Raw genomic sequence first — 25,797 nt, forward strand, 5'->3', positions numbered from 1 at the left:
AAAAAAAAAAAAAAAAAAAAAAAAAAAAAAAAAAAAAACCGGAAGAGTTATGTTTGAAAAATGGGAAATTAATTTAAGTAATCTTATATTTAATGTAATACTCTCTCTCCCACACACACACTCTCTCACACACCGAATATTTCCAGAAGCAAAAGAGAGAATCTGTAGTCACACCCCAGAGTGGGATACACAAGCATTTGGGTCTTTGATTTTCATCACAACCAACAAATAACTCACACCTCCACGGACTTCACCCCTTCTCCGCCTTCTTCTTATCCAATTTGTAAGCTCTACCTCTGTTTCTATGCTTGCTTCCTTTCCCTACGATTGTTGTTTTTATCTTTCGGTTTGTAGTTCTAGGCTCATGTTTTCCTGGGCGCCCATTCAATTTGTAGTTACTGGTAGGAAGTAGAAGGATGAGCGGCTCCTTCCGTGAATACCATAATTAGCTCTAATGGGATTTTGTTCTAGTGTGTTTTCACTTGAAGAACTGAAGTAGTGAGTTTAGATTGGCTTCAATTATGTTTTTGCATTTTTTATGAGTGGTTTCTGGTCAAACCCTTTTCCCCTTTCCGATAATTTAGTCTTGTCTATGGCCGACTTGATCTGAAGATCTTGATTTTAGGTTTTGTCAATTGCTGTTTTCATTGTTCCTTGTCTGTGTAAGTTTGGTTGTCTTTCTTGTTTTAGATGGACATGCACATGATACATTTCTCGATCTGTTCCCGTTGATTGCATGCACTTCGGTTTCGTTCTTAATTCATACTCTTGGAGATTTTCCCCCACTGATGCACTCTTCACATATTTGTAACAGTATGCAATGCTTTCTTGATTACTGTTCAGATTAGCCACTTAGTGTTGACACTGTCATTCGCACAGAATGATTAAGGAGTTGACAGTCTATTCCAATTGTTCACTAACATTGCTCTTTTATACTGCTGATTGTAAGACGGACAATTCATTTGCGTCCAATTTCCAAAATCCAAAAACATGTTGGAGGGTCCATCTTATCTCATCTCGAGGGACTTGCCTAGCTCTTGTGAACAAGAGAGCAAATGGGTTTATTACGCTTTTCGTGTGATCGAAATGACAAATAAGAAGCATCTCTTAGAAGATAGGGTTGAACCTTTAGCAAAAAAATCATGCAAGTTGCCAGATGATGCTCACAATCGAGGGGAGGATGTACATGAGTTCTTAGTTGACGATCAGGATAAACAGCATTGTGGTGGAGACCAGTCGGATTCAGGTTCGCTGATCCACCAACTTGGTCGGGATATGTCAATAAATTGTCTCCTCCACTGCTCAAGATCAGAATACGGTTCGATTGCCTCTCTAAATCGAGGCTTCCGATCTCTTATTACGAGTGGTGAACTTTATAAACTGCGGAGGCAGATGGGCATCATTGAACATTGGATTTACTTCTCCTGCAGCCTTCTTGAATGGGATGCATACGATCCAAACTCTAACCGTTGGATGCGTCTGCCTATAATGGCATCAAACGAGTGTTTCATGTCTTCGGACAAGGAGTCATTGGCTGTTGGGACTGAACTTCTAGTTTTTGGGAAGGAAACAATTTCCCAAGTTATATATAGATATAGTATTTTAAATAACACATGGTCATCTGGGATGAAAATGAATGCACCCAGGTTTCTTTTTGGTTCTGCTAGTCTTGGTGAAATTGCAATTCTAGCAGGTGGTTGTGACCCACAAGGGAATCTCCTGAACTCAGCTGAGCTTTATAATTCTGAGACAGGAACTTGGGTCACTCTTCCTAGAATGAACAAAGCACGGAAAATGTGCTCAGCAGTATTTCTTGAGGGAAAGTTCTATGTGATTGGTGGAACTGGGGCAGGTAATACCACTCTTACTTGTGGTGAAGAATATGATTTGAAGACTCGGACGTGGCGTGAGATACCTAACATGTATCCTGGACGAAATGCTGGAGATGGGGCTGCTGTGCCGGTTGCTGCTGTTGAGGCACCTCCTTTGGTTGCAGTTATAAACGATAAGTTGTATGCTGCCGATTATGCACATAGGGAGGTTAAAAGATATGACAAGGCAAGACAATTGTGGGTGGCAGTAGGCCGATTGCCCGAGCGGGTGGTCTCAACAAATGGTTGGGGGTTGGCATTCAGGGCTTGTGGAGATCGACTCATCGTCATTGGTGGACCGAGGGCTTTAGGTGGACGTATGATTGAGATATATTCTTGGGCCCCAGATCAAGGGCAGCTGCATTGGGGTGTGCTTGCCAGCAGGCAGTTAGGTAATTTTGTGTATAACTGTGCAGTCATGGGATGCTGAGGGCGTCCTGTATTCTAACAACCCTCTGTGGTGTCTGGAGTCATTTCATAAAGGACTTCCTTCATGATCCTCACTTTTCAAGGCAAGCTATCTCTGCCTTCTGCTGCTGTGGAAATTGCGATGATATTTAAACAGATAGAATGAATAGGTCCAATTGAAGAAGGTAGAATCTTTGTCTTGTTTTCTATTTATTGCATTTTCTGTCCCCCTGTTTTTCAATTACTGTGAGATATTCTCAAATGCCCGTATCATTTAGAACAGTCAAAACAAATAATCTCAAGTGCCGATGCATGTTTTTAGGTTGTGTTCACTATGTGCGCTGCTTCAATTTGAACTTACTGAATTGTGAAGTGGAATAATTTTGCATAGCTGCCTCTGTTTTCCTATGCCAAGAAAAATTAAGAAGGATACAGTGTGTGATGTGTTATCTGTTTTTTTCTCCTTTCTCATAGACAGTAAGTGTGGCATAGCATATGAGAACTGCACACTTTTGGGATTCTACTTTTTGTGATTTTGATTGAAATGATCGGATTAATGAATTCTAGCCATGAAAGGATTGTGACCCAACTGGGTGCCTTTTAAGTGCCAGAATGGGATCCTTTTCAGTGGGGGAGGAGGGGCCTGTGCAACTAGTATCACCATGATCCCATTCCCCTCTCTCATCATATGATGTAGATTATGGATATATAAATATATTCCCCGTAGACTTTGTATCCAATATTGTAACCATACAGTGAAAGCTGTGAATGCCAATGTCGGGCAACTCAAAGTTGCTTTATTGTCATTCCTTGACCTTCGGATACTGAATAGGCAGTAGCCATTGGGCCTCCTACATTACATTACTTATGTGACTGAAATATTGGCATTGAGTGAGGTGGTTCATTAGCAGCACCGAGGAGGCGAGAAGGAAAAGAAAAAGGAAAACTGGGGTTGCAGTGCTCCTGCTCTTCCCCTCCCCCCGTGGACAAAAGGGCGGTGGGGGCGTACCTATGGGGTGAAAGACCCCACCTGAAGCTGTAGCGGTGAGTCTCATGTGACGTGGGTGCTGCACAGCTCATTAACCCACCCCCGCCCTCCCTCTATCCGACTTTCTAAACTACATGCCCTGGCCCTGGCCCCGGCCCCCTCCCATACCCCTCCCTAGCATGTAGAGATCTGTTTTACACTTTCACCTTATCTCATTACCCAGTTTTTAAGGGTCTTTACATTAAGAAAGATTTCAATGTCGTTGAAACTCATTTACAGAAAGTGACTCCAATCAATTCAACTGAGCTAGGTGGGGGTGGGGGAGCATAGAGAGAAAAGGAGGGAGGGAGGGAGATTCTTGTAATTTCATTATTTCCTCAACAACAGACAACTGTTGTTGTCTATATATATTATGATAAATTAGTATTCCTTTGCTTATTATTATCATTAATTGTTATTTATATTTTTATAAAAAAAAGATTTGAAGGGGTTTGACATTTACATTAATGGGGGGGTTGACTCCAGAGGAGGCCCGTCCCTTTGAGCTCAGTTCGTGGGGTAGCCTACCCTCGAAATTAGGGCAAAACGTCCAAAGACCTTATTGGATTTACATTCAGATCCAATGTAAGTGAAATATGTAATTAATTAATGAATTTTACATTATTGATAGTTTTGTTGAAGCGTGATTTTATTAATAAAAACATTAAAACTATGTTGGCACTGTAAGAATGGAAAAATGAAACATACGCATGCCTAACTATAATAGGCATGGACCAATATGTACATAAATATAGTACTAAATTGGTTTTAGTGTCGTCACATGTCACACAACCAAACAAAATCACAATCACTAAATAAAAAATATATATATCTTTGTTTTTTCATACTATCCCCATTCATTGTTTGTCCTTTTAAAAATATTGTGTATTTCTTATTTTCTCGGCTCCATTCCATTTTAAACCATTTAAGAGAAATAGATGTGTTTAATTGGTCGTTCTCTTTCCAATCTACTCTTTTATTCCCTTCTTTTTTTAATCTTAGATGCTCTCCTCCCTACAATAATTTAATACTTTCTTAACTACTAATGCTTTCCCAGTGGCTATCCCAAGTAGGTGGTAGACTAATGTGTACAAAAAAAAAGGGAAAATATTAATTATACATACAAACAATAATCATTACAATGGTCGATAATTCGAGAATTGAAGCCTATAATCTCAACATTACCAACAATGACCTTCAAGTAAGTAACTCAAATTGAAATTTAGATTTTGGCGATACCATACCAATACAAGGAGAAAAAGGTGGTGGGAGTAGAGGGGAAGTGACCATTCAAAGGGATAGGATTTGGTTGAAAGATTTGGTATGGGATTTGGGATTTGAAGGAACTCTAATAACCCTTAGCCTAAACCCATCACTTTATGTGCTTCATGCTGCGCCTTTTCTTTTCTGACACTTGGTTTTTGTACCGTTCACACACATAAATCTGCCCACAAAAAAGCCTTATCATTAATTGAATAAAAACAAAGATGATTAGGGTTTTAAGAGAGTGTGTTCTTGGGCAGACAACATTATAATTAAGAATTATTCACACCAACGTTGTGTGTGTGTGTGTTCGTAATGGAGAATGGTTGGTTGTTTGATTTGTCGCTGAAATGGGCGCATAATTTAAAAGGATTTAAAAGGATTTGTCCCGGCCAAACTGAGACCGTGGTGGAAGGGATCTTCTGGTGGAAACGACAGGTGTTGGTTTGTCGTAGGCGGATGGGCTTTGATTGTGGGCATTTCTACTGTTTGCGTGTAAGAGAATGGGCCAGCCCTGATTGCAACTTCTCAAACACACCCTCCCCTTTTTAAGCCTCGCTCCTTCCCTCCCTTCTTCCACCCCTTTCTTTTCTTTGCTTCACTCATGGCTTCCTCCACATTACCCGACGACCAACTTCGAAATCTTCTCTCCAGATTGCAAACCTTGCTCCCTCAACTCAACCATACACTCCACACCTCCACCACCGTATATACGTCCACCCTTTTCTTAATTATATACGTCCACCCTTTTCTTAATTATGATACAAGCGATTTTATTAACTTATTACAAATATTTGCAGGTATCACCGGCAGAGGTTTTGAAGGAGACGTGTGATTACATCAAGAAATTGCAGAGGGAGGTAGATGATCTAAGTGAGAGGCTATGGAAGCAGCTCGATTCCATGGGTGTTGACTTTGAAATGGTTAAACATCTCCTCAGTTGAGAATGTTTAGTTAATAATGTTTCAGCTTCTCTGGTTCTTGGAGTTAAATCGTTCTTGAAGTTAAATCTTTCGACATGATTTTTCTCTCTCGTTATTTTGTACTATGATAACCAACCGCTGAGAGAGAAAAGTGGTCGATTCTATGTTCTATCCACGTATTTCTAGTTTTATGTGCTTTTTCTATATAATAGTGGAGGTGTATCTATTGTATTGTATGCAACAATTTTACCCCTCATTTATTTTCCTTTAATTGAAAAAGGAAAAAAGAATTCATTTAGGTGATAGGAAGGTGGTTAATATTAAAATATTATATATTTTTATTCGAAATAAATAAAGCATAATTGAAAATACATTTGTTTTGATTGATTATTTAATGTCACTAATTTGTAGGTTTGCTCGTGATAGGCTAAAAACTCATAAATATAATGTAACTAACCATCTTTTCAAGTAAATACAAACAACCATCATCAATATTCAAAACACTAAAGTTCCAATTACCAACAAGAAAACAAATTTTTTTATTTAAAAAGAAAAAGAAAAAGAAAAATAGCGTATTGACATGATCCAACTTAATATTGATTTAGTGAAGTGGCATTTCAAATTTCTCAAGAATGACGTGGATATTAGCGACAATGGCCAAGCAGTTGCTCACGTATTCGTTGGACTTTCTCATCCTCGTCTTCACCTCCCGAAACGACGTCGAATCCATCTCCTCAAGTCCGTCCAAGCAACTCTCCTGGTCCGTCATCGCACTGCTCATCCACGTCTGAATGTTGCCGATCTTACTCTCCGTCAACGTCTTCTCGCCGGCGCCGGATCCCATTTCTGCTGTAGAGTCATTGACCAGGCTAATTGCGTCTTCGATTTGGCTCTCGCAGTCCTTCAAAGCTTCTCCTCCGCCGTTGGCGGTTAAGGTTTTCAGCGATCGTGACAGATTGGAGAGTTCGTTGAGGGAAACTTGGAGAGAGAGCTTCAAAATTAGTTCGGGATCGGGTTCAGGAGAGGAATTGAGAGAAATTATTGAGGTGAAGCAGGAATTGGGGTAACGAGTTACGTTGCAGACGATGTTGATTGCGTCGGCCGAATTGGGCGATTTCTTGCCGGTGGAGTTGTAGATGGAGGCTGCGATGATCAATCCGATGAGGAGAGTGGTCAGGACGACGGCGGAGATGGCGATGGTGAGGCGGAGAGATTTGTGGTTGGGGATTTTGAAGTTTGGTTTGGACGGCGGCGGGAGCTGATCTTCGAGTTGGAGTTCGAGGTGAGTCACTTTGCCATAGCCTTTGAGGGCATTGATTTGATCCATGATTTCGGTTTTGAAAGAAAAAATGGAATTGATGCGTGTTTGTTTCGTTGAAATTTGGAGAAATTATGCAATCTGAATCCTTCTGGGAAGGGGAAGGGGAAGGGGAAAGGGTAGCCGAAGTCAAAGTCAAACCCACCGTTTTCATTTATTCCACTACGTGGGATTTGATTTATTTCTATCCATAAATATATGTGTATTTAACAAAATTGGAATTCTAACTTCTAAAATCATAGAGCCAAATTTATAATTGAATCTTTTATTATATATAACATAAAAAAATAGTTGATTTGTGTTTTTTGAAGTGGGGGGAAACATTAAATGGCATACCAACCTCACCACACCCATTGCTCATTAATTGTTTCTTTATCCTTTCCATTCCATTAATTTTTCGAGTTTTTTAATTTTTTGTTCTTTTTACATATTTTGAATTAATTCCAATAAAAGGGGAGTTGTGAGCCACATTAATTTGCCTCCTACGGACCATATAAAAGAATAACTTTTGATGAAACAACATTTCTTTTCAAAGGCATCTCTTTTCCCTCTTTATTAAAAGATACAAACTTCCTCCATAATTAACCAATGAATTAACTAACATTATATTCTCAAACATATTTATAATGACTGCGTTTAAATTTATAATTTATAACACAATTTTTATACCAAAATAATAGAATTAAATAGAAACAGGTAATGTACATTTTTTTTTGTCGGTGGTCGGTGGCCAGGGAAAAAAAAAAAAAAAGAAGAAGAAAAAAACTGAAGTGTTCATTGTGAAGGGTGTTCAGTGTTTTCCTTTTTCATTTTAATATTTAATGGGTTAATTTGATTGATTGATGTAATTATATGGGATTCTTTCTTTTTTGGGAAAACTAATTATTCCTTAATTCGTTGAAAATCAGATCCCAGCTTAATGAATAAAAAGGATGTTAATTTAAACGAATGAATTAGGGGAGTGTAGTTTGGTTTGTGTAACGCTAATTGGTTATCGGTTTGGAACAGTCAATTCCCCCCACCGTTCAATTGCACCTTCCGTTTCGAAATGGGTTATTTAAAAGTTGTTTAAAGCTTGGTTTCCCCCTTAATATACGCCCGGATGCGGCTTCCTCCTTATTGCCGGCCTTCTCTTCCCCTTCATTTGTCTTCTTCTCTCCGTTTCCGCTCTTTCCATCTGTTTCTTTCCCCTGCTTATGATTTGGGTTTTCTGGGAACTGCCTTCCGAATATGGCTTCCAATATTGGAATGATGGACAGCGCTTATTTTGTCGGTAGGAATGAGATTTTGACATGGATCAACAATTGTCTTCAGCTCAATCTCTCTCGCATTGAAGAGGTTTTTTTCCTCTCTTTCTCATTCGTTCTCTTCCTTGGGAAATGTTTGTTTTATAATGTCTGAAGTGGGCTTTCCTTTTCTTCGTTCCTCTCGGACAAAGGGAGGCTTCGTTTTCTAATTTCTTCATTTTCTTTCTTTGTGATTATCCATTGTTCATGATGGTATAATGTTCGTATCTGGTGGGTACGCACGTCGTTTTGTAGAAATGCTTGGAAAAACGGAATCAATGCCGCGAAACATTTTCTAACAATTGCTCTATTTCAGGATAGTGATTTGGATTTTTGATTGGGAGTAATTTTGTTGTCTTTCCTTTCCTCATGGAAAGAAGGGTCATAATTATCCTTTTGCATTCCACTGATTTTGGACGCAATACATACTCGTATTTGAAGACTGTTTGAAGATCAATTTAGCGATGCGAAATTCATTGAATAGGTCTCTCATCTTGAGAAAATTCTTTTGTTGAGTTACATGCAGCGGGTCATTTGTTTGTTATATGATATTGATTTCATTGCTAGGAAAATCACTGTTGAAGTGGTTTTCTGTTTATCCTGGTTCTCACTCTGTTATCTTTCCATGGCATCCATTATAAATTGTTGGTATCCCTTTTCCCATGTTTGTCGTTCTGCCTAGGCTGCATCCGGGGCTGTGCAGTGTCAGATGATTGATATGACCTACCCAGGAGCTGTCCCAATGCATAAGGTTAGTTAATGACTCTTATATCTAGTTTTATTTATATTTTTCATCTTCTTCAGATTGTGAGAATAATTAATGGCAACTGTATGCTACTGACTTATCTGCCTTGGATGGTATAAAAAGGTCAATTTCGATGCGAAAACTGAATACGATATGATCCAGAATTACAAGGTTCTGCAGGAGGTATTCAATAAATTGAAAATTGAAAAGGTATGTAACCAAATGGTCTGCTTAATCTCCCAGCTCTTAATATGTGAAGTTGGCAGTGTTTGTTTTGGTCGTCGAGGCCTAGATGATGCCGTGCTGGACATATGTTGATATCATTTTTCATTCTTCCTAAGCAGCATACTTGGTGAAATGGATGGTGCCTTACACAACTGTTGTTTTAAAGCCTAATGTGTTGTGATTGATAGTTAGAAGGATGTTCATTCCTTTACATGGTTTACTGAATGCTGAAGTTATTTGTGGCAGCACATTGAAGTCAACAGGCTTGTAAAAAGTAGACCTCTGGATAACTTAGAATTCTTGCAATGGCTGAAACGCTACTGTGATTCAGTTAATGGTGGCATAATGAATGAGTATGCTAAATTTATCATTTTTTTCTTTCGAGTATCAACTATAAACCAGTGCCTTCCTTCAATTGTCGACTTTTCCTTGAATGTCTTGACAGGAACTATAATCCTGTGGAGAGACGATGTAAGGGTGGAAAGGGTGGACCGACGATGAAGGGTTGCCAGAAGGTTGCTAAATCACTGCAAACAAATAATATGCATAGCCCTGGCTCTGGTGATCCAGTTGAACTAAGTAAGACTTATGCTAAGTAAGACTTCTGGTAATGAGCCATATATTAAGCTATTTGGTGGCATGTCGATCCAGGATCCAAGCCAGGGAAGAACGGTGCAACGGGTGGGGCAAATTCTTCTGGAGAAATCCAAGCTTTGTCCAAGGAGGTAGGCTGCAAAATAATGTCACTGCTAATTTCTGCGTTATTCTTTGGTGAAGGACGGCTCTGGCTTTTTGCTTCCCCTTTGTCCTCCAAATTGATGTTATATAACTATTATTTTGACTCTCCCTCTCTCTTACAAGTTGTTACTCATTATGTTGCCTTTTTTCTTGTGAACAGATTACGGATCTGAAAATGTCCGTAGATGTTTTGGAAAAAGAAAGGGACTTCTACTTTGCAAAATTAAGGGACATAGAAATCTTTTGTCAGATGCCTGAATTAGAAGATCTCCCGGTAAGAGATGCATGGATATATGGAGAAAGGGTGGAGCATTAATGAATACTTTGCCAGACCTCTAACCTTGAAGAGGACATTGATAATGGTATGGTTGATAATTGTACGGTTGATAATTGTACGTTTGATGCAGATGGCAGCAGCAATCAAGATGATTCTGTACGCAGCAGACGCGAAGGAGTCGGCACTCGCTGAGGCTCAAGAGTACATATACCAATCGAAGAGGACTGACGCTGAAGATGAAAATGAGGAGTGAATTTGTGTGAAGCTTCAAATTGAGCAACAAAAAGCTCCCTTACCCATCACTCATCTCCATCCATCACTTATCATCTCTAATGAAATGAAGACTTAAAAAATTCCTTGTATGATTGTTAGCTGGACTTCGACCATTGGGTTTTTAATAACAACAGATATGCTCAAACCATTAGCTTGCCTTAAATTCTTTTTGTTGTTCGAGAAACTGTCGCAGTCTTAAGATTTATACTAAGTTTGTCCAGCTTTTTCGATGCTTATTTGGATGTGCTTTAATATTACTAAACGACCAGAAACAGTACAACACCAGTTTTTTCACAGACCCAAAAGAAGAAAACAAAAACAAGAACAAAAATGGAGAAAACTTTGAGCTTTGTTTGAGTTCCCACTCTTATTGTACTATGAAATCGCCAATGGAATGGTGGCATCAGTTTCAGTATTCATAGTCCTCTGCATAACCATAATAGCTGCTGCTATTTCTTCTGTGCATTTCGGCCTGTAGAAGAAGAAGAAGAAGAAGAAGAAGAAGAAGAAGAAGAAATGCATTAGTTTAGGCAATAGAAGGTGTGTGAATTGAAGGTGGAAGCAGAAAGAAGCACCAAAATCTGACTCACATTGTCAAGCATGTACTGAAGTTCTCCACTTCCATGCTGCTGAATGTACTTCTCTGCAGCAGTGATAATGTCATCACGCTGGTTCAAAGGGTCCTTTCCTTTAGGAACATACCAAAGGTTCACTCTTTGCTGGTTCACCATCAGAGGTCTTAAGTAATGCTCGTACACATACGAAGCTCCACTGAAGCAGGGCATTGACAACCAACACAGCAGAACCAGCCTCGCATAGGGCCATATTGGGATCCTGCCACGTCAAAGTTTCAGTGAACATGTCAAACTCAAAGCAAGTGAGAAAGCAGAAGCTCCTAAACGCTTACCATTCAAGAACCTTGGCGAAGGTCATCTCGAAGAGGGTAATCATGGAGTGGAAAACCCAATAGGTAAGCCATTGCTGATCATCGACTTGAGACTTGGTCTCGATGGCTCTGATCGACGCATATCTGCAAAACAAGGCCAAATCCCAATATTCAAAAAGATTCAAATTCTGAAGGAGAGTGAGAAAGAAACTTACAGGGGATAGAGCAGACCGACAAGGGGCCTGCAAATCAAATCATGCCAATGTATGAATATGTGGGAACATCAAGTAAATAATGAAGCAAGCAAAGAAGAAACAAAGAGAGTATAAAGATACCCAGCAAGAACATCGAAGTTTTTAAGAACAACTTTAAAGAAACTTCCAGCCCCAGATCCCATGTTCAGGTTAATACATTAATATCTTCAAAACCCAGAATCCCAAAACGAAAGAATGAAGAGAAAAAGAACACGTTTCTTTCTTCTTTTTCTTCCTCTAGATCTTAAGCTCAACAAGCGGTGGAGCAGTGTGCGTGTTAAACGAAAAAGCGTAGTCATTGAAAGAAAGAAAGAAAGAAAGAAAGCCAGAGGAATCAATTCCAAGGATAACTTGGGATCGAAAGTTGGAATCGGAGGAAGGAAAATCAAAAGGGTGTAATTAACAAACTCCAAGGTGTAATCAGATTGTAAGATATAAGTTAGTTAGGAAGACAAAGAAGGAATTAAGGAAAGGGTGGAGAAGGGGAGATGGGTTAAGTGAATGATCATCGTACTGAAACTGAGAGAGAGGTCTGAGGAACACGACAGGGGTTGTCGAGGAGGAAGGTGTGTTATTATATGGAAAATCAGAAATGGGGTTCCTTGAAAGGTGTTGAATCTTCAAAGTAGGATGTGTCCTCGGCTAGCAGAGAGGGGTTGGGAAGAACAAAGCTTGATGGGTTATTATTATTCTTGTTACAACGGAATGACCCACTTCTTCAAAACTCCAACTGATTGGTAAAGGCAAGTGAGAATTGGGGTAAAGGGGAAGGCATTAATGGATGGAGGGAGTGGAAGCAGGGTGGGGCAGAGCCAGGTGAGCGAAACCTGCAAGAGAAAAGGTGTGATCCCACCATTTGCAGAGCAGAGACGGAGCATTTTGAATCATTGATTCAGTAAAAACATGGCAACCAAAGAGAGAGGCTTTGGGTTTGGAGCGATGCTCCCACTTTAACTTACTCACCTCCGCCCCCTTCAATCATCGTTCACTCTCTTTGAACACAGCTAGGCTTAAAGTTTTAATCAGTTTCAACTTTTTAGGTTTATGTGTGGAGATTTTGTATTTGTAGATTCAGAGCACAAGTAAATTATGAATTTGTATTTGTTGTGTATTTAAACGAGAAAATGAAACAATAAATTCAAAAATTAATAGGAATAACATTGTTCTCTCAAGAGAATTCATAGGTCTCACTCACCTCACGTCGTCTCAACCATATACCAAGAAATTAGTAGAGCCAAAGGCATAGGCATACATCCGTAGCCAACAATTAAGGGCACCACGGTGTTTGGTCCATTATGAGACACTGCTGTCCGGAGCCGCCCCATGCGCCCTATTTTGGCCGGCGTAGATATTCATATGTCCATCGTTCATGCTTCCACCGCTGCCACTGGGACCCAATGGCTTTCCGGGGAGAAGCGTCAATGGAGCAGCCAGATTCGAGAAACGAACACTACCGGAGGCTTGTCCTCTGTATAAAGCGTTGTCTTGGTTGGCCGGTGGAAGCCTCCATAGAGAGTCACCTCCGCCGCTGAGTAATTGGCTGTTGCCATCGGAGAACATCCAAAAGTTGGCCGGAATAGTCGTCGGGAGTAGCCCTGTGGTGGCTTGCTGCACATAGCTCCGCTGCGGGTCAGGCAAGTGATCTTCTTTTGCATGCGTCATTGGACCCATATTCATTGGTTGAGAGTTGAACGCCATCACTAAACATCATCAATCAAATTTCATTCTTTTTTTTATTTTTTATTTTTACTATTATTTACATTTTATAAATACTTGAAACTTAAATATTTAGATTTGACTAAAAAGATCCAATATTTCATTAAAAAGATGAAACCCCATTATAATGTAAAGAAATTGGAAGAAAATAATTACAAATATTTTTAAAAATGGTTATAAAAAACGAAAACTTTGAAACTTTTTTCTTACACCAAAAATATCCAAACTGTTGTGTTAATTAAATTGCAAGATTGTTAAAATGGGAAAGATAAGAAATTTTATGAACAGATTCAAAATGAGAGCTTCAAAGTGTTTTTACGCACTAAAACAGCCTACCTCCGGGGTGATAGTAAGATGAGGATCTTAGTTGAGATGGTAAGGAAATGCTGGTGGCCGATCTTCTTAAGGAGGTATTGAGGGAGTTAAAGTTGGCCGGAATTGTGCCGGTACCAGTGGCAGCAATAACAGCAGGCTCGGCCTGTTGAAGAAGCCACTCGATGGTTTCGCCGTCGGACTTGTGGCCGAGCTCACGGGTGAGCTGGAAAACTCTAGCAGCACAAAGCGCAGGCATCCGGGTACGGCGGCCGCGGCCATCCACTTTGGTGTGGCGGTCTTTGGTGGAGGTCCTCTTGGGCGAGGGCTTCTTAGAGGGCTCGGGAGGCGGCTGGGGATCGTATTCCTTCTTCTCTAACAATTGGAGAGGAAACGAAGTAGGCGGACGATGATGATACTGAATTTGGTCACTTCCTTCCATCACTCCAATGATCTGATCTTAACTGGGTATGGATCTGTGGTGGGTCTCAATAATGTAGCGAAGCAGAGGAGAAACTAAAATAAATGGGTTTTAGATGTTTGGTTTTGGAATGGGGAGTAATATGCACACACACATATATAATGCTTCGAAAAACTATGAAGAAGAATGGAGTGAATTATAGGGTTGCTATTATTGTGGGTTCTACAGCCCCCATCGCCTCAGAGCCCACGTGAAATGGGGCTTTTTATGATGTAATTTACAAAGACAATGGGTGGCCAACGCTCATAACTTTCAACGTCTATCAACGTAAGCATGTCTAATTGACGCATGTACCTTTTTCGTTGAGGTCAGAGTGTTTCCAAGTCTTTATTATTCTCATCCAAGATATCGAGAATCCTTAGATCGCTTGCTCTTCCACACTTATCCAAATGCTAATTTGTTACTCCCTTCTCTTCTAACTCTAAATATAATTTTTTTGAAGTCATAATAGACAAAAAGTAGTTGATATATAAAGTAGATTCAGGTTTTACTTGAAAAAATTGTCAATAAAAGAGAAAAGGCTGCTCCATTCAAAAGTGCTGTCTCTCTTTTGCTTCCTCTCTACCTCTTTCAAACTTTAATTCACTAGGACTCATAGGTAGGGTTCATTTTTTCCCTTTTTACAATCATTTTCAATGTAAATTTTCAAAATTTACCACTACCCATGTAAATTTTTTGTTCTATTTCATTGCATTTGAACACATGATCTGTGTTTATGTTAACAACTGACGAGAAAACTAACCAACAACACTCACAAGGACCGAGAGATAAGATAATGAGACGTAGTAATGAAAAGATCATTGATATGGTAGGAAGAAGCTAAGTGGAAGTAGAATAATAAGAAATGTTGATGATATCTTGAGGCCTAGAAGGAGGATGAGTTTTGTTTCTCAATCTTAATTGAAGGTAGTCCTTGTAGAGGAAGCCTCTGTATTTTGGTGCCTCATCAATGTCCGTACTGAAATGTGGCAATGGCTCCACCCACTTATCTCCTCCAATGTTGTAGAAAAATGCAAAAGAGTGACGCTCTCTCCCTGCCTGCCTCACCACCCGGTGGCTCGCGCTCTTATACCTATCGTTGCTCAATACCTTCGAGCAACAAACATGATTCAAAATTCAAATTCGACACATCACCAACAAAATATAAAGCTGCATTTACCTGAACGACATCTCCGACGTTGACGACGAGCGTGGTTTGGTCAGGAGTTATTGGAATCCATTGATCGACGTCGGTTTTTAGCTCAAGGCCTCCAACTTCATCTTGGAACACGAAGGTGATGCAATTCACGTCCTTATGTTCCCTAACACCAATATTTTCAACCTCGCTTGCGCAAGGGTATCTGAATGTCGACATTAAATCCCACTTCCTGTTTGTTAATTAATCATTAAACCCACACTAAACTTAATTAATTAAGATTATCATAGCTTAATGACAAGTTTGAATTTAAAATTCAACTCACCTGTCGTTGTTGTATTCACTAAGGAAGTTTGGTGGAAGGCCTAAGCAATCGTTTATGATGCTTTCTACAATTGAAGCTGTCTTCACAAAGCTTGAGAACAACTCCTTCAGGACGCAGCTGCAATACACAAAAGGGTATCCAAAAAACATCAAAATTTGAATTCTGGAACTTGAAAGAAGGCAAGAAGTTGAAGAAAAACCTGAAGCCTTGAGGATTGGAGGGGAAGACATTGAGGGTTGAATCAGGAGGAAACATGAGAAAGAATTCATTTTTATCAGGAGAATGGGGGGGCTGGCGGCCATAGCCGGCCGGCAGAGGAGCGCCGGGCTGAGGGCTGGCCTCAAGCTTACGATCCAAAGGGTATCCAAAAAACTCCTTTGATCGCCCAAGTGCTTTGGCCATAAGCTCAACGGGAACGCCATGGTTCACCACCTGGAAAAAACCCAAGTCAGAGCAAGCTTTTCCAATTATTTCAATTGCCTTCTTCTTCCCACCTTCATCTCCTTCTTCTGAGAAAAATGGAGAAAGATCGGCTGTGGGGATTCCTGCGTTGACCATTTTAGTTCTCACTTAATATTGTCTGAGGGCTTTTCATTTAATTTGAAGGGATTTGATGGATGGGGTTCTTTTCCATCAAAATATTTTTTAAAACCTTAACTTCTTGGCTGCTTTGATGCAACCAAAATTTATGCAGGCTTGTTCATATGATATTTGTATATTTATAGGCCACTTGCTTAGCAACTAGTTGAGTAAATTTATAATTTTTGTGATATTATTATTCTCTGACCCTTCTCTCTGTCATTATCGTCATGTTTAGTCTAATCTTTAATTTGTTCCTTCGATTTTTACTTGAGTTTTCTAATTTATTTATACTTTGAATTTTTTATGGAGATTTATCGTTACTATCATTGAGAGTTGGAGAATACATATAATGCACATCAAGTTACTTTCATACCAATTTATCTATCTTATTGTTCTCTCTGAATACGTAGAGGAGAGTTAATCTAGATAAGAGGCAGATAGATGACCTATTTGAGCAGAGGATTATTGTTAGCACTCCATTAAAAGATTTGTTTAATGGATTGATGAAAAAAAAAGCTTGGAAGCAAAATTGTGCATGGAAGAGCACTTAATACTTGCTCTGGCTCAGGTTCAGGAACAGCAGCCATGGCAAGAACAGAACCAAAAGTCACCTTAGCAGTGAAGCTTTGGGAGGTATGACAAAAATACAATTAACATATGGTATTAATTGTTTCTCCAATGTTAGCATTAGAACGAAGCATAAGATTAAAACCATAATATCCTCAACAATCTATATATTAGAGAGTAATTAAGGAAACGCGGATGAAGGAAACGAAAGGGCTCTTAAGGAGAAAGTAGGGTCGAGTTGAAATGCCTGACCAACTGAACTTACAGACCATTACCCACTGGAAGAAGGCTACCACAAGAAACGATCAACATTCTCCTTTACCACCTGATACTTGAGCAACTATTACAGAAATGACCCATGTGGAGAGATGCAGCAAACTTCACTCGTCGTCTAGTCATCATCTTCGTCATCACCTGCATCATTCTCATCGTCTTGGTCGTCGTCATCCTCTTCAGAGTCATCGTCTTCCTTTCCCTGCAAAGAAGCAATAGCAAAACATAAATTATAATCTACACGCAAAAGATTACAGAACAGCCATTTAGTGAACTATGAGACAACAGCCAAGTATAACGAATTAGCTGCCTTAATCAGGAGTTTAAAAAAGGCCCGTAAAACTATTTTTCTTCACCTCTTCATTAGATTCTTCTTCCTCTAATTCATCTTCATCAGCCTCCTGTATCACAGTACAATAACCGTCAGAGAAAATAGCCATGTGTGCTGAGAAGAGGAAAACCAATGAAGCAGATAGAATCACACATTATTGAAGTAGGATAAAGGGTTAGGCCATAAGTCCTCCTTGATAATTTCTGCAACCTGCAACCCAAAGAGGATTTCAGAACATAGCATTTATTTTAAAGTGAAAGGGCAGTCATCACAAAGATTATAGTATTCCTCTTTTTGGAATTGGGAAAAATTGTGTATGTATGTGTGTTTTGGTCAGCGCCTGCCTCTGAGAGATGCAAACGCCATATTCAAAAAAAGAACTTTTTGTGGGGGTGATCTCAATATGCACAATATTTTCATCTTACCTCATCATGAAAGTCATCAATATCTTTCTGTTCTGTATTGCTAAACCAGCTAAAAAAGCTGCACCCAAAACAGGAAAAAGTGTACTACTAGTGAGGTCATGTTAAAAAAAAAAAAAAAAAAAAGGTTCCAGGCATTTTCTTCATTTCATGCACAGGAGGTATGTCACTTGGAAATGCATTCTTCCATAATAATAATATAGCTGAGTATACGATATCAGAGAATTGAGCAACAAAAACTTTCTGACATTTTCCTTCCCTGTTGAAGCTTTTCAATACAAATTACTTCAAAAGATTAAAAAATCCTTTTCCACAGAAAAGTAAATTCCAGCCCAATTTCTCCAGATCTACAAACCCAATGAAGAGTAGTACAGCCAAATTTCAGTGCTCAGAAAATAAGAAAGTAAACTAAAGCCAATCAACCAATCAGACTGATGAATCATCCAACAAAAAGGCTTCCTTTTCCCAATCATGAGATGTTTCTAATTGTCACGATCTTGCAGAATTAAAAATGTGAAATAAACTTCCGATCTATGTCTTTACTTGAATTGAAACCTTAGTATTGAGGTACTAGAAAAAGACTTGTGGTATACACTTGATAAACAGCCTCATTTTTCAGAGCTTAAAACTCTCTGGCCATTTGCCTTTTTATTATCAACTCATCCTTGAATCCCTTGATGACCATTGAATCTAAAGTCAGGTAAACTGAATGATAGCTGTTTCCTCATAAATTAAAATATGACTTCGTATGACAAACAAACTAGCATAAAATAGATAGGACAGTGACGGTGCTTTCACAAATCACCACAACTTTTTTCTTTAAAAAAATGGTGATTATTGATAAACAGGTTCTAACAACCAACCTTTCCTCAACCTGAGGCCGTTTGTTCCCTTTCTTCTCATGGTTAAACCCATTAGGTATGCCCTTCAGATATGTAGAGTACAGCAAACAGTTAGTGAAAATAATTGGACTAACTAATACAAGTACTTATCCGGGAAAAAAACCCTCACCATTCCCTCTTTCCATTTTATCGATGTAGCATTAACTTTCCTTGTTCCTTCATCAAGAAAGGTGAAGGTCTTCGTCAGCTTTGTCTCTTCAAAATAAGGGTTCGTGTTGAAGTTCTGTAGAATCAAAGAAACAAAAGAAATACTCGTAAAGATGTTCATTGATTGAAAATTTGTAATAGAATATAAGGAACCAAGTGCAAGAAATCACTATAAGAAAAAATAAAAGCAAAATATAGGAACAGAACATGAAAGGGGCAAGCTAAAGGAATGATCAAACTCACAAAAGTAATTGAGTAACCCGATTTGACATCTTTGAAATCTTCCACTTCCAGGGAGGTGAGATGTTTGAATATCTAACAAAGACAAAGCAACAAACAACATTTCAAAGAACATTTAGACACGAGGTACCATAACAAAATTATGGGGCTCAAAATCAGTTTCACTATTAAAATTAAGCATTTTACTTGCATTTCCATTTACAACTTTGAAAACTCAAAACAAATTAACTAAAAAAAAGAGTCAAGCCAAACCTTCTGGTCCTCTTCAGTCAAAAGTTCACAAAGAGCAGGATGACTTAAGAACTGCAAGATGAGGAAGAAACAGTTATTTTTTTCTACAGGAAACAAAGAGAATGCAACAGTTATGAAACTCTTCAGCATGACAACAAGGTCATAATCAGTTCAAAGAAGTCATGTTTGAGAGGATAATACTAACAGCTGTTAACCAGAAGTCAGGAATTGATTTGATGATCTCATTCCGCTTATCGTAGACAGGTTTTCGTACTTCATTATACTTCTGCTCCACTTCCAAGACTTTGTCACTGGCCTCCTCATTGATCTTGAAGATCAAACCAAATGAACAGCAATGATTATAAAATAGTAGTTATTTCAAACTTGATGGAAAATTTTAATTAATTGTAAAATATACATCAATGTTAATCTAGCTGTGACACTGTGACTATATAATTAAGTATATGTACCCTATCAATAAGATACCAGCATTCTGCAGTATTAGAAGTTAAAAGGCATGTACAGGGACAGGAAAAACAGGAAAACACAACCATAGGTTACAACCACGACTTTAGGGTTGCAGGTGTAATTCAAGATGAACATTTATCGCAATTCATTTTGTTTAATTGTTAGGGAACCTGCAGAAATGGATTTTAAGTCATAACACGCACAATGAACAAAACCACTCAACCATAAGATGTATAAGAACGAACAATCAGATTTCCCAAGAGCAGGCAAAAGGAATTGAACGTCGGCATTGACGTTCTTCAGCGAACCTATAAAAAAGACTCAAGCTTTGGGTATCAAATTGAAGTATAATTAGAAGACGTGCCCCGACCAATTGAGTTAGATACAAGGCACAAACTCAACTGAGCACAAAAAAACAAGATAGTTCACAAGCTAGGCTTCTCGCTTCGCTTCATTCTCCTCCTCGTAAACATTAAACACAGGGGCCGCCAAAAGAAAATACCAGATGGAACGATATAGAGAGCATAAAGGAATCGAATCAGTACCTTCTCGAGCTCGTCTTGAATTTCCTGCAACTTCTCGATGGATATTACGAGTTTCTCATCGATGACCTCCGAATTGTCGTCTTCGCCCTTTTCGGAGAGCTTAGCCTTCTTGCCCTTATCAGCAACCATCTTGTTCGGCAAAAACCGGTAAAACCCACCGTCTAAAACCCTGGGACTGGTCCGGTTGCTCTCTTCGCTGGGGACTGAGATTATTGTCAATAAGAGAGAGTACACATTAGGGTTTTGGGAGCTTAAATCTGCTCCGATTACAGAATCTCGGGTCCAGTACGTTCACCAATCAACTTCTGCCAGGAAATCATATGTACCACTAAATCAACGAATTTGTGTTGACCGATGCTTCACAATTCCCTCTATTCTTATTCTTAGTCAACACAATTATGTCATAATTTAATCCCTTAATCTCTTGAATATTGGAGCGATTTGTTTTTTGAAAAGTAAAAATAATGAAAATGGTATTATATTTTTTCCTTTTTAAAAAAAAAAAAAAATACTACGTTGTTGCGTAGATCCAACTCACGCGTATAGCTAACATCAATCTAAATGTAGGATAAGCTTACCTACGAATGAGACTTGCACAAGAAACACGTTTAATAATGTTTAAATGATTACAAATTTTAAGTATGAGCGAAGTGAGTATAATATTTATATGTGCATCCGGGTGTGAGGAGAGCCTCGTTATTTACTAGAATGGATCAGTTAACGCTTTAAACTTGCTAGCATTTGTATCTTCGAGTATCACGTGATATCCCTTTTGTGGAGCAGCAGTGTCTTCAGCATTGCTGGGCTATCTTAGTTCTTGGCAAGGTGCCTAGTGTCGCAATCTTTCTCTTGTGACAAAGCCACATCGATTAGTATTTGTTCTAATCCAGTGATAAGTCAGCACAGGGAAAGTCAAACTTTGTAGGCATTCTTAATGCACAATTGAGCCTCGAGTCACGTTTGAGAGAAATAATTTAGAAAATGTGGGCGAGAAAATGAGGTGAAAACAATTTGAAAGAAAGTAATGTTATAAGCTAAAAGCGAATAAACAACTTGGATAGGAAAAATTAACAACTAATCACATCCTCTTATAGTATATTTTGGAGCAGATACCTTAACATTGGCATGAGAAGAATGGTAAAGACCTAACACACATGGAGAATAAGTAAAAGGGGTTTGGAACGAATATGCAGTCATGGGCAACGCACCATATACAAGCATGATCGAGACATTCAACACGTGACTACAGAAAACACGCCTTGAACAAGCATAACTGTGATATGTCTGTGATATGTGGAGGATGAGACAATCACACAACCCAATAAAATGGTATTCTCTCACAAGCCCATGACCTTTCCAAGAGCCCACATTCATTTTCATTCCAACTACACAAATAATTGCATGAAGTTATTAAAGAAACATGGATTGATTGATGTGTAATTATAGAAATGGAAATTTAAAGATGAAGGGGAAAGAGAGGAGGAGGCCTCAACATCCCTCCATTGTAAATGGTTCAAATGAAGCCACTAATCACTATCTACCGTTCTTTTTAGCTTTCAGATGTGGTATTAATCCAACCTCCAATTTGGTGTCCTTCACAACATTCCTTCCCTGGACCATGTCCTTCAATTTTGTTATTCATCAGCAAGAGGCTCAAGGTTTCTGTTTTTTTCTTTTGAATTTGAGCTAATTTAATGCTATATACATCTCTCTCTCTCTCTCTCTCATGTGCACTTATAACTTATTTTACCTACTTCTTTGTATTACTTCGTTGTCACATCATGCACATGGGTTTACAAACTCTCATCTCTCTTTACTGTTTGTATAGATGAAATTTGAAGTTATGTGACATATTCTTGCTTGGAAAGTGTGTTAGCATCCAAACATGTAAACTTCTTATTTTATTTGTATACAGTAACTTGCTCCTTCAGTGGCAAACATCACATATTCTCTATGGACCAATCCCAACTCTTCTTAATTTTGTTTCACTATGTGTTGTCATTCATCTATAAACAATGCTTCTGCAGTACCTTCTCAACTGAACCTGTCAGATACCAAGTTGGTTAGGGAGGAGATGAAACATTCTTTACCGGGTCTGAAAACTTCTCCCTAACAGACGCGTTTTACAAACTTTGAGGGAAAGCCCAAAGAGGACAATATCTGCTGGTGAAGAGCTTGAGTCGTTACCTTTCAAACTGCCTCATCTTTTTACTTGGAGCTCAATAAATTCACTTCTAGTACGTCAAAGTCGCTGCTTTTTCCTCCTCAAAGTTGGATGGATGGTCTTGACTGATTGAATTGGACGAACATGAGCAAAAGATGGCTAGAGATGAAGTAAGTTTCAATGTGGGGTGGAGGGAGCTGTTAGATGAATTGTTTGTTATCCAAACAAGGCAGCAATGGATCAATCTTGTCATGCCTGCCATCTGCTTTGATCACATAGCTTTTCAGATAGATATATGCTTGTAAAGCTGAACAGTAATATGTTTTGTTATTATCCAATAATTTGATTTGCTGTAAGGCTTATGGATTTGCCAAAATCCCAACCCAGTTTCTGTGGAGTGCAAGAGAAGGAAAAGACCAATGGGATCCACCATAGCAGTGAGATGGTTGCAGAATTTAATGCTGCCAACCCAACTTGTTCCACCTTATATTTTCCTCTGTACCATCACATAATTACCTGAAATCGTCCAATCCAAACACAAGTACACGGTTCTTTTTCTTGAATTTTGATTTTTGATGTTACAGGCCACAAGGGTCTTGTCTCTACAGCCTCTACTTGTCACTTGCAACGTATCTTATCAAGCTATTTGTTCAAGAATTTGTGAGCGTTTGAAGATTAATTAACAACCTTCATCCATTTAACTCTCATTTCATAAGGTGCTTGTTCTCGATCTTTGTTGAGATTTTTTATAGAGCAAAAAGATCTCGAGGGATTTTTCCCCCACTTGAACATAATGTCTGCACCAGATTTACTGGTGAAGTGTTATGTAATTTCCATGTCATACAGACATAACAATTCTGTCATGTCGGATGTGTATATAAAGCTTAACGACAGATATGCTGAAACAGTAGGCAGTAGTTAGGGACATTCAACGATGTATTGCTTTGTTGGGCACGCATAACCTGTAGGCCCTTCACTTTCCTTTTATCTTTTTTGGAAGAATAATGAAGCTACATGGCCACCTTAAAAGGTCGTGGCTTTGTTCCAAAAAGTATCTCTCAGTTCAGAACTAAAAAACGAAACATGCAACACCAAAATGGCTGTGAGTCGATGAATCATAAACAAAAATACAAGTAGGGTGACTTTTGTTGCCAGGTAAATGTTCCTCTTTGACCTTACTGACTTTGCAAATCAAGATTGTCTCATTTTCAAAGGCTAGATCATGTTCTTATCCATTATGCATAAACTACAAGGGTGTAAAGTAGAAATCCTCTGCACATTCAGAAAAGAGTAGTGGTGTTTAACAATGAGATAATGACAGTTTTGTGTGTAAGCAGAGACATAATTTGATAGGAGAATCATAATGTTCCACTATGATCTCAGCTCAGCCTGTCGCGTTACTAGCCATCATGGTTGAGTCCAATCTTGGGAAACGTCTAGAATCAGAATTCAACTTATCGATATTTCTGTATGCAGGTTCAGCTATGCTGACCGACTTGTGACTTTTGCAGCCTAACAGTCCAGTAGGGTGACTTTTGTGCAAATCCTTGTCCAATACCGTGGCTTTAGTCCTGGCTGTAACTTTCTTTTCATCATAGTCTGCAACAGATGAGAAATCAGCTGCACTGGCAGTGACTGCACTCCACTCAATGCTGCCTTCACTTGGCTCATAAGCTGTGATGGAGCTTGGTCTAACATCTGAAGTCTGTCTTGTGAATGGCTTTCCATTGCTTCCAGATAAGTTTTCGATCTCGAACAGATCGGAACTTGCATCGCTCCCTATATCTTCAATCATTGGATCGGTTCTTGGAGCAGTTTGAGTGGCCTTAGCTTTTGGAATGGCATCCCATTTTAGAACAGACAGCTTCCTCTCTAGATTCTTAGCCACTAAGTCTTTCTTATCCAACTTGTTTGAGCCGAATACTTCAATGGATTTTCTAGGATCTTCATCCTTGATCTTTGAAAAGTTTTGCAACTGAGAGCTTGAAACTGGAAATATAAACTCTTCTTCTCTAGTTGACCCACCTGAAATTGAACTTTTTGGTTTTTGTTTTACAAAATTCACTGTTTGAAACTTGATTCTGGCATCCATGATGACAGGAATTTGTTCATTCCTGGAAGCTTCTTTTCTGACATCACTGCCTTGCAATCCTCTTTGGTCATACATATTCCTATGGACAAGAATAGATTTTTTATCAGAACAGGAGCTGTTGCAGGTAAGGTTGACCAGCAGGCTTCTTCCTTTTGTCTTATTTTGGGTGTTCTGAGATGAAAAGGTAGCTTGGCTGTTCCAACTTGATTCAGAAGACACACTTGGAGCTCCTGGTCTGCTCTTTTGTCTCCTAGACTGCACATCAGGTCGTTGTTCTTTCTTCTTTGCCTGGTTGCTACCACAATTCTCAACAACTCTTGTGCTGTCATCTTCCAGTTTCATGCCATAGTACCTTTCAGCTCTGAACACTCCAATCTCTTCTTCTGCAGTGATGGTCGTCTTCTTCATGTTTTTGGAGAAGAAAGGGTTTTGGTTTGAGGTGATAGCAGAAGGAAGTTGATGGTGTTCAAGATATGAAGAGATGAAAACCTTGGGAAGATGGGTTTTGCACTCACTTTCCATAGTTCACACAAAACACAGGAAGATGTAAAAACGAACAAGAAACAAGTAGAGAATGGACAAAGAGCAGTGCTGAGGATGTATCTTTGGAGATTTCAAAGCAAAGACAAGCTTTTCAAGAAGTAAAGAGATGAGAAGGAAAGGAAGTGAGTAAGGCAAAGAAGGCTGCAGATTTGCGTGGCAAGTTGGAAAGGAGTTCCCATCTTAAGTAGGCTTCTTCCAAGGATTGGATCATAGATACCCAAAAGAAGAAGGGACCTACTTGGATGAGTTAGATGGGGCACTTGATTTGACTTTCATCAACACCCAATAATCATTAACTATAGCAGTTGATATGGTTCTGTAAACTGAATAAAAGTTCTCCCAACTGTTTCAGATGAGCTTTTATAAACACAAACACTGTGATGCATGCACATCCATATCATTGTTGTCTTCAATTCTATGCTTAAAAGCCACATGGTACGCTCTTTTAGTTTCAAAGGATTGCAAGAAGAATTCAATTTTCCCCTATGGCTCACATTTTGTTCTTGCAAATTTCCAGACCTTTAAACCAGCTGATGAACGAGATGGTCCTTATGAAGAAAAAATAATGTGGAGAGTGAGATTTGAACCCACGCCCTTTCGGTCCATAATCTTAATCTGGCGCCTTAGACCAGTTCGGCCATCTCCACACTGATAGTATGATAAAACTTCAGAATTTCCATTGACAAACTACCTTTACTCTTGAAAAGGATATTGAGGGATAATGTTGAATTAGGGTTGGTTTTCAATTATAAACTTTCCAAAATCTATCTATGCATGCATGAACAATCCAAAAAACATAAACAATAGACATATATGACATTTGTGAA

General features: G+C 38.9%; 7 protein-coding genes across 10 annotated transcripts; 2 read left to right on the forward strand and 5 right to left on the reverse strand.

Annotated features, from left to right (window-relative positions):
- Positions 1-92: 92 nt before the first annotated feature.
- Positions 93-2,709, forward strand: LOC111431673 (F-box/kelch-repeat protein At1g74510-like). The gene is made up of 2 exons (XM_023068379.1): positions 93-283; positions 950-2,709. The coding sequence occupies exon 2, from the start codon at positions 991-993 to the stop codon at positions 2,299-2,301; it is 1,311 nt and encodes a 436-aa protein (XP_022924147.1). The 5' UTR covers positions 93-283; positions 950-990; the 3' UTR covers positions 2,302-2,709.
- Positions 2,710-5,953: 3,244 nt separating this feature from the next.
- LOC111431569 (pectinesterase 3) lies at positions 5,954-7,434 on the reverse strand. Its single transcript, XM_023068252.1, has one exon. The coding sequence runs from the start codon at positions 6,817-6,819 to the stop codon at positions 6,094-6,096; it is 726 nt and encodes a 241-aa protein (XP_022924020.1). The 5' UTR covers positions 6,820-7,434; the 3' UTR covers positions 5,954-6,093.
- LOC111431568 (microtubule-associated protein RP/EB family member 1B-like) lies at positions 6,708-10,584 on the forward strand. Of its 2 annotated transcripts, XM_023068251.1 has the most exons (9): positions 6,708-6,774; positions 8,088-8,148; positions 8,779-8,847; positions 8,965-9,051; positions 9,313-9,419; positions 9,512-9,645; positions 9,718-9,791; positions 9,965-10,078; positions 10,212-10,584. In XM_023068251.1, the coding sequence occupies exons 3-9, from the start codon at positions 8,806-8,808 to the stop codon at positions 10,332-10,334; spliced, it is 681 nt and encodes a 226-aa protein (XP_022924019.1). In that variant the 5' UTR covers positions 6,708-6,774; positions 8,088-8,148; positions 8,779-8,805; the 3' UTR covers positions 10,335-10,584. The 2 variants fall into 2 exon arrangements, with proteins under 2 accessions (XP_022924019.1, XP_022924018.1); XM_023068250.1 differs by lacking the exon at positions 6,708-6,774 and having other exon boundaries at positions 7,657-8,148.
- Positions 10,581-14,163, reverse strand: LOC111431566 (HVA22-like protein a). 3 transcript variants are annotated; one of them, XM_023068249.1, is made up of 5 exons: positions 11,576-12,665; positions 11,456-11,482; positions 11,262-11,384; positions 10,945-11,188; positions 10,581-10,826 (listed from the first exon to the last, which is right to left on the reverse strand). In XM_023068249.1, the coding sequence occupies exons 1-5, from the start codon at positions 11,635-11,637 to the stop codon at positions 10,764-10,766; spliced, it is 519 nt and encodes a 172-aa protein (XP_022924017.1). In that variant the 5' UTR covers positions 11,638-12,665; the 3' UTR covers positions 10,581-10,763. The 3 variants fall into 3 exon arrangements, 1 of the variants encoding a protein (XP_022924017.1); XR_002708519.1 differs by lacking the exons at positions 10,581-10,826; positions 10,945-11,188; positions 11,576-12,665 and adding exons at positions 12,690-13,194; positions 13,547-14,163 and having other exon boundaries at positions 11,472-11,482; XR_002708518.1 differs by lacking the exons at positions 10,581-10,826; positions 10,945-11,188; positions 11,576-12,665 and adding exons at positions 12,690-13,194; positions 13,547-14,163 and having other exon boundaries at positions 11,328-11,384.
- Positions 14,164-14,667: 504 nt separating this feature from the next.
- On the reverse strand, positions 14,668-16,628 carry LOC111431366 (1-aminocyclopropane-1-carboxylate oxidase 1-like). The gene is made up of 4 exons (XM_023067986.1): positions 15,663-16,628; positions 15,464-15,580; positions 15,163-15,370; positions 14,668-15,092 (listed from the first exon to the last, which is right to left on the reverse strand). The coding sequence occupies exons 1-4, from the start codon at positions 16,019-16,021 to the stop codon at positions 14,823-14,825; spliced, it is 954 nt and encodes a 317-aa protein (XP_022923754.1). The 5' UTR covers positions 16,022-16,628; the 3' UTR covers positions 14,668-14,822.
- Positions 16,629-16,719: 91 nt separating this feature from the next.
- Positions 16,720-20,398, reverse strand: LOC111431367 (NAP1-related protein 1-like). The gene is made up of 10 exons (XM_023067987.1): positions 20,172-20,398; positions 19,364-19,486; positions 19,180-19,230; positions 18,931-19,002; positions 18,650-18,763; positions 18,502-18,563; positions 17,642-17,699; positions 17,370-17,426; positions 17,242-17,286; positions 16,720-17,087 (listed from the first exon to the last, which is right to left on the reverse strand). The coding sequence occupies exons 1-10, from the start codon at positions 20,298-20,300 to the stop codon at positions 17,004-17,006; spliced, it is 795 nt and encodes a 264-aa protein (XP_022923755.1). The 5' UTR covers positions 20,301-20,398; the 3' UTR covers positions 16,720-17,003.
- Positions 20,399-23,352: 2,954 nt separating this feature from the next.
- Positions 23,353-25,222, reverse strand: LOC111431365 (protein PHYTOCHROME KINASE SUBSTRATE 3-like). The gene has a single exon (XM_023067985.1). The coding sequence runs from the start codon at positions 24,947-24,949 to the stop codon at positions 23,720-23,722; it is 1,230 nt and encodes a 409-aa protein (XP_022923753.1). The 5' UTR covers positions 24,950-25,222; the 3' UTR covers positions 23,353-23,719.
- Between the last annotated feature and the right edge of the window lie 575 nt (positions 25,223-25,797).

This window comes from Cucurbita moschata, unplaced genomic scaffold (assembly GCF_002738365.1).
Source record: "Cucurbita moschata cultivar Rifu unplaced genomic scaffold, Cmos_1.0 Cmo_Scf00036, whole genome shotgun sequence".
NCBI lineage: Eukaryota > Viridiplantae > Streptophyta > Magnoliopsida > Cucurbitales > Cucurbitaceae > Cucurbita > Cucurbita moschata.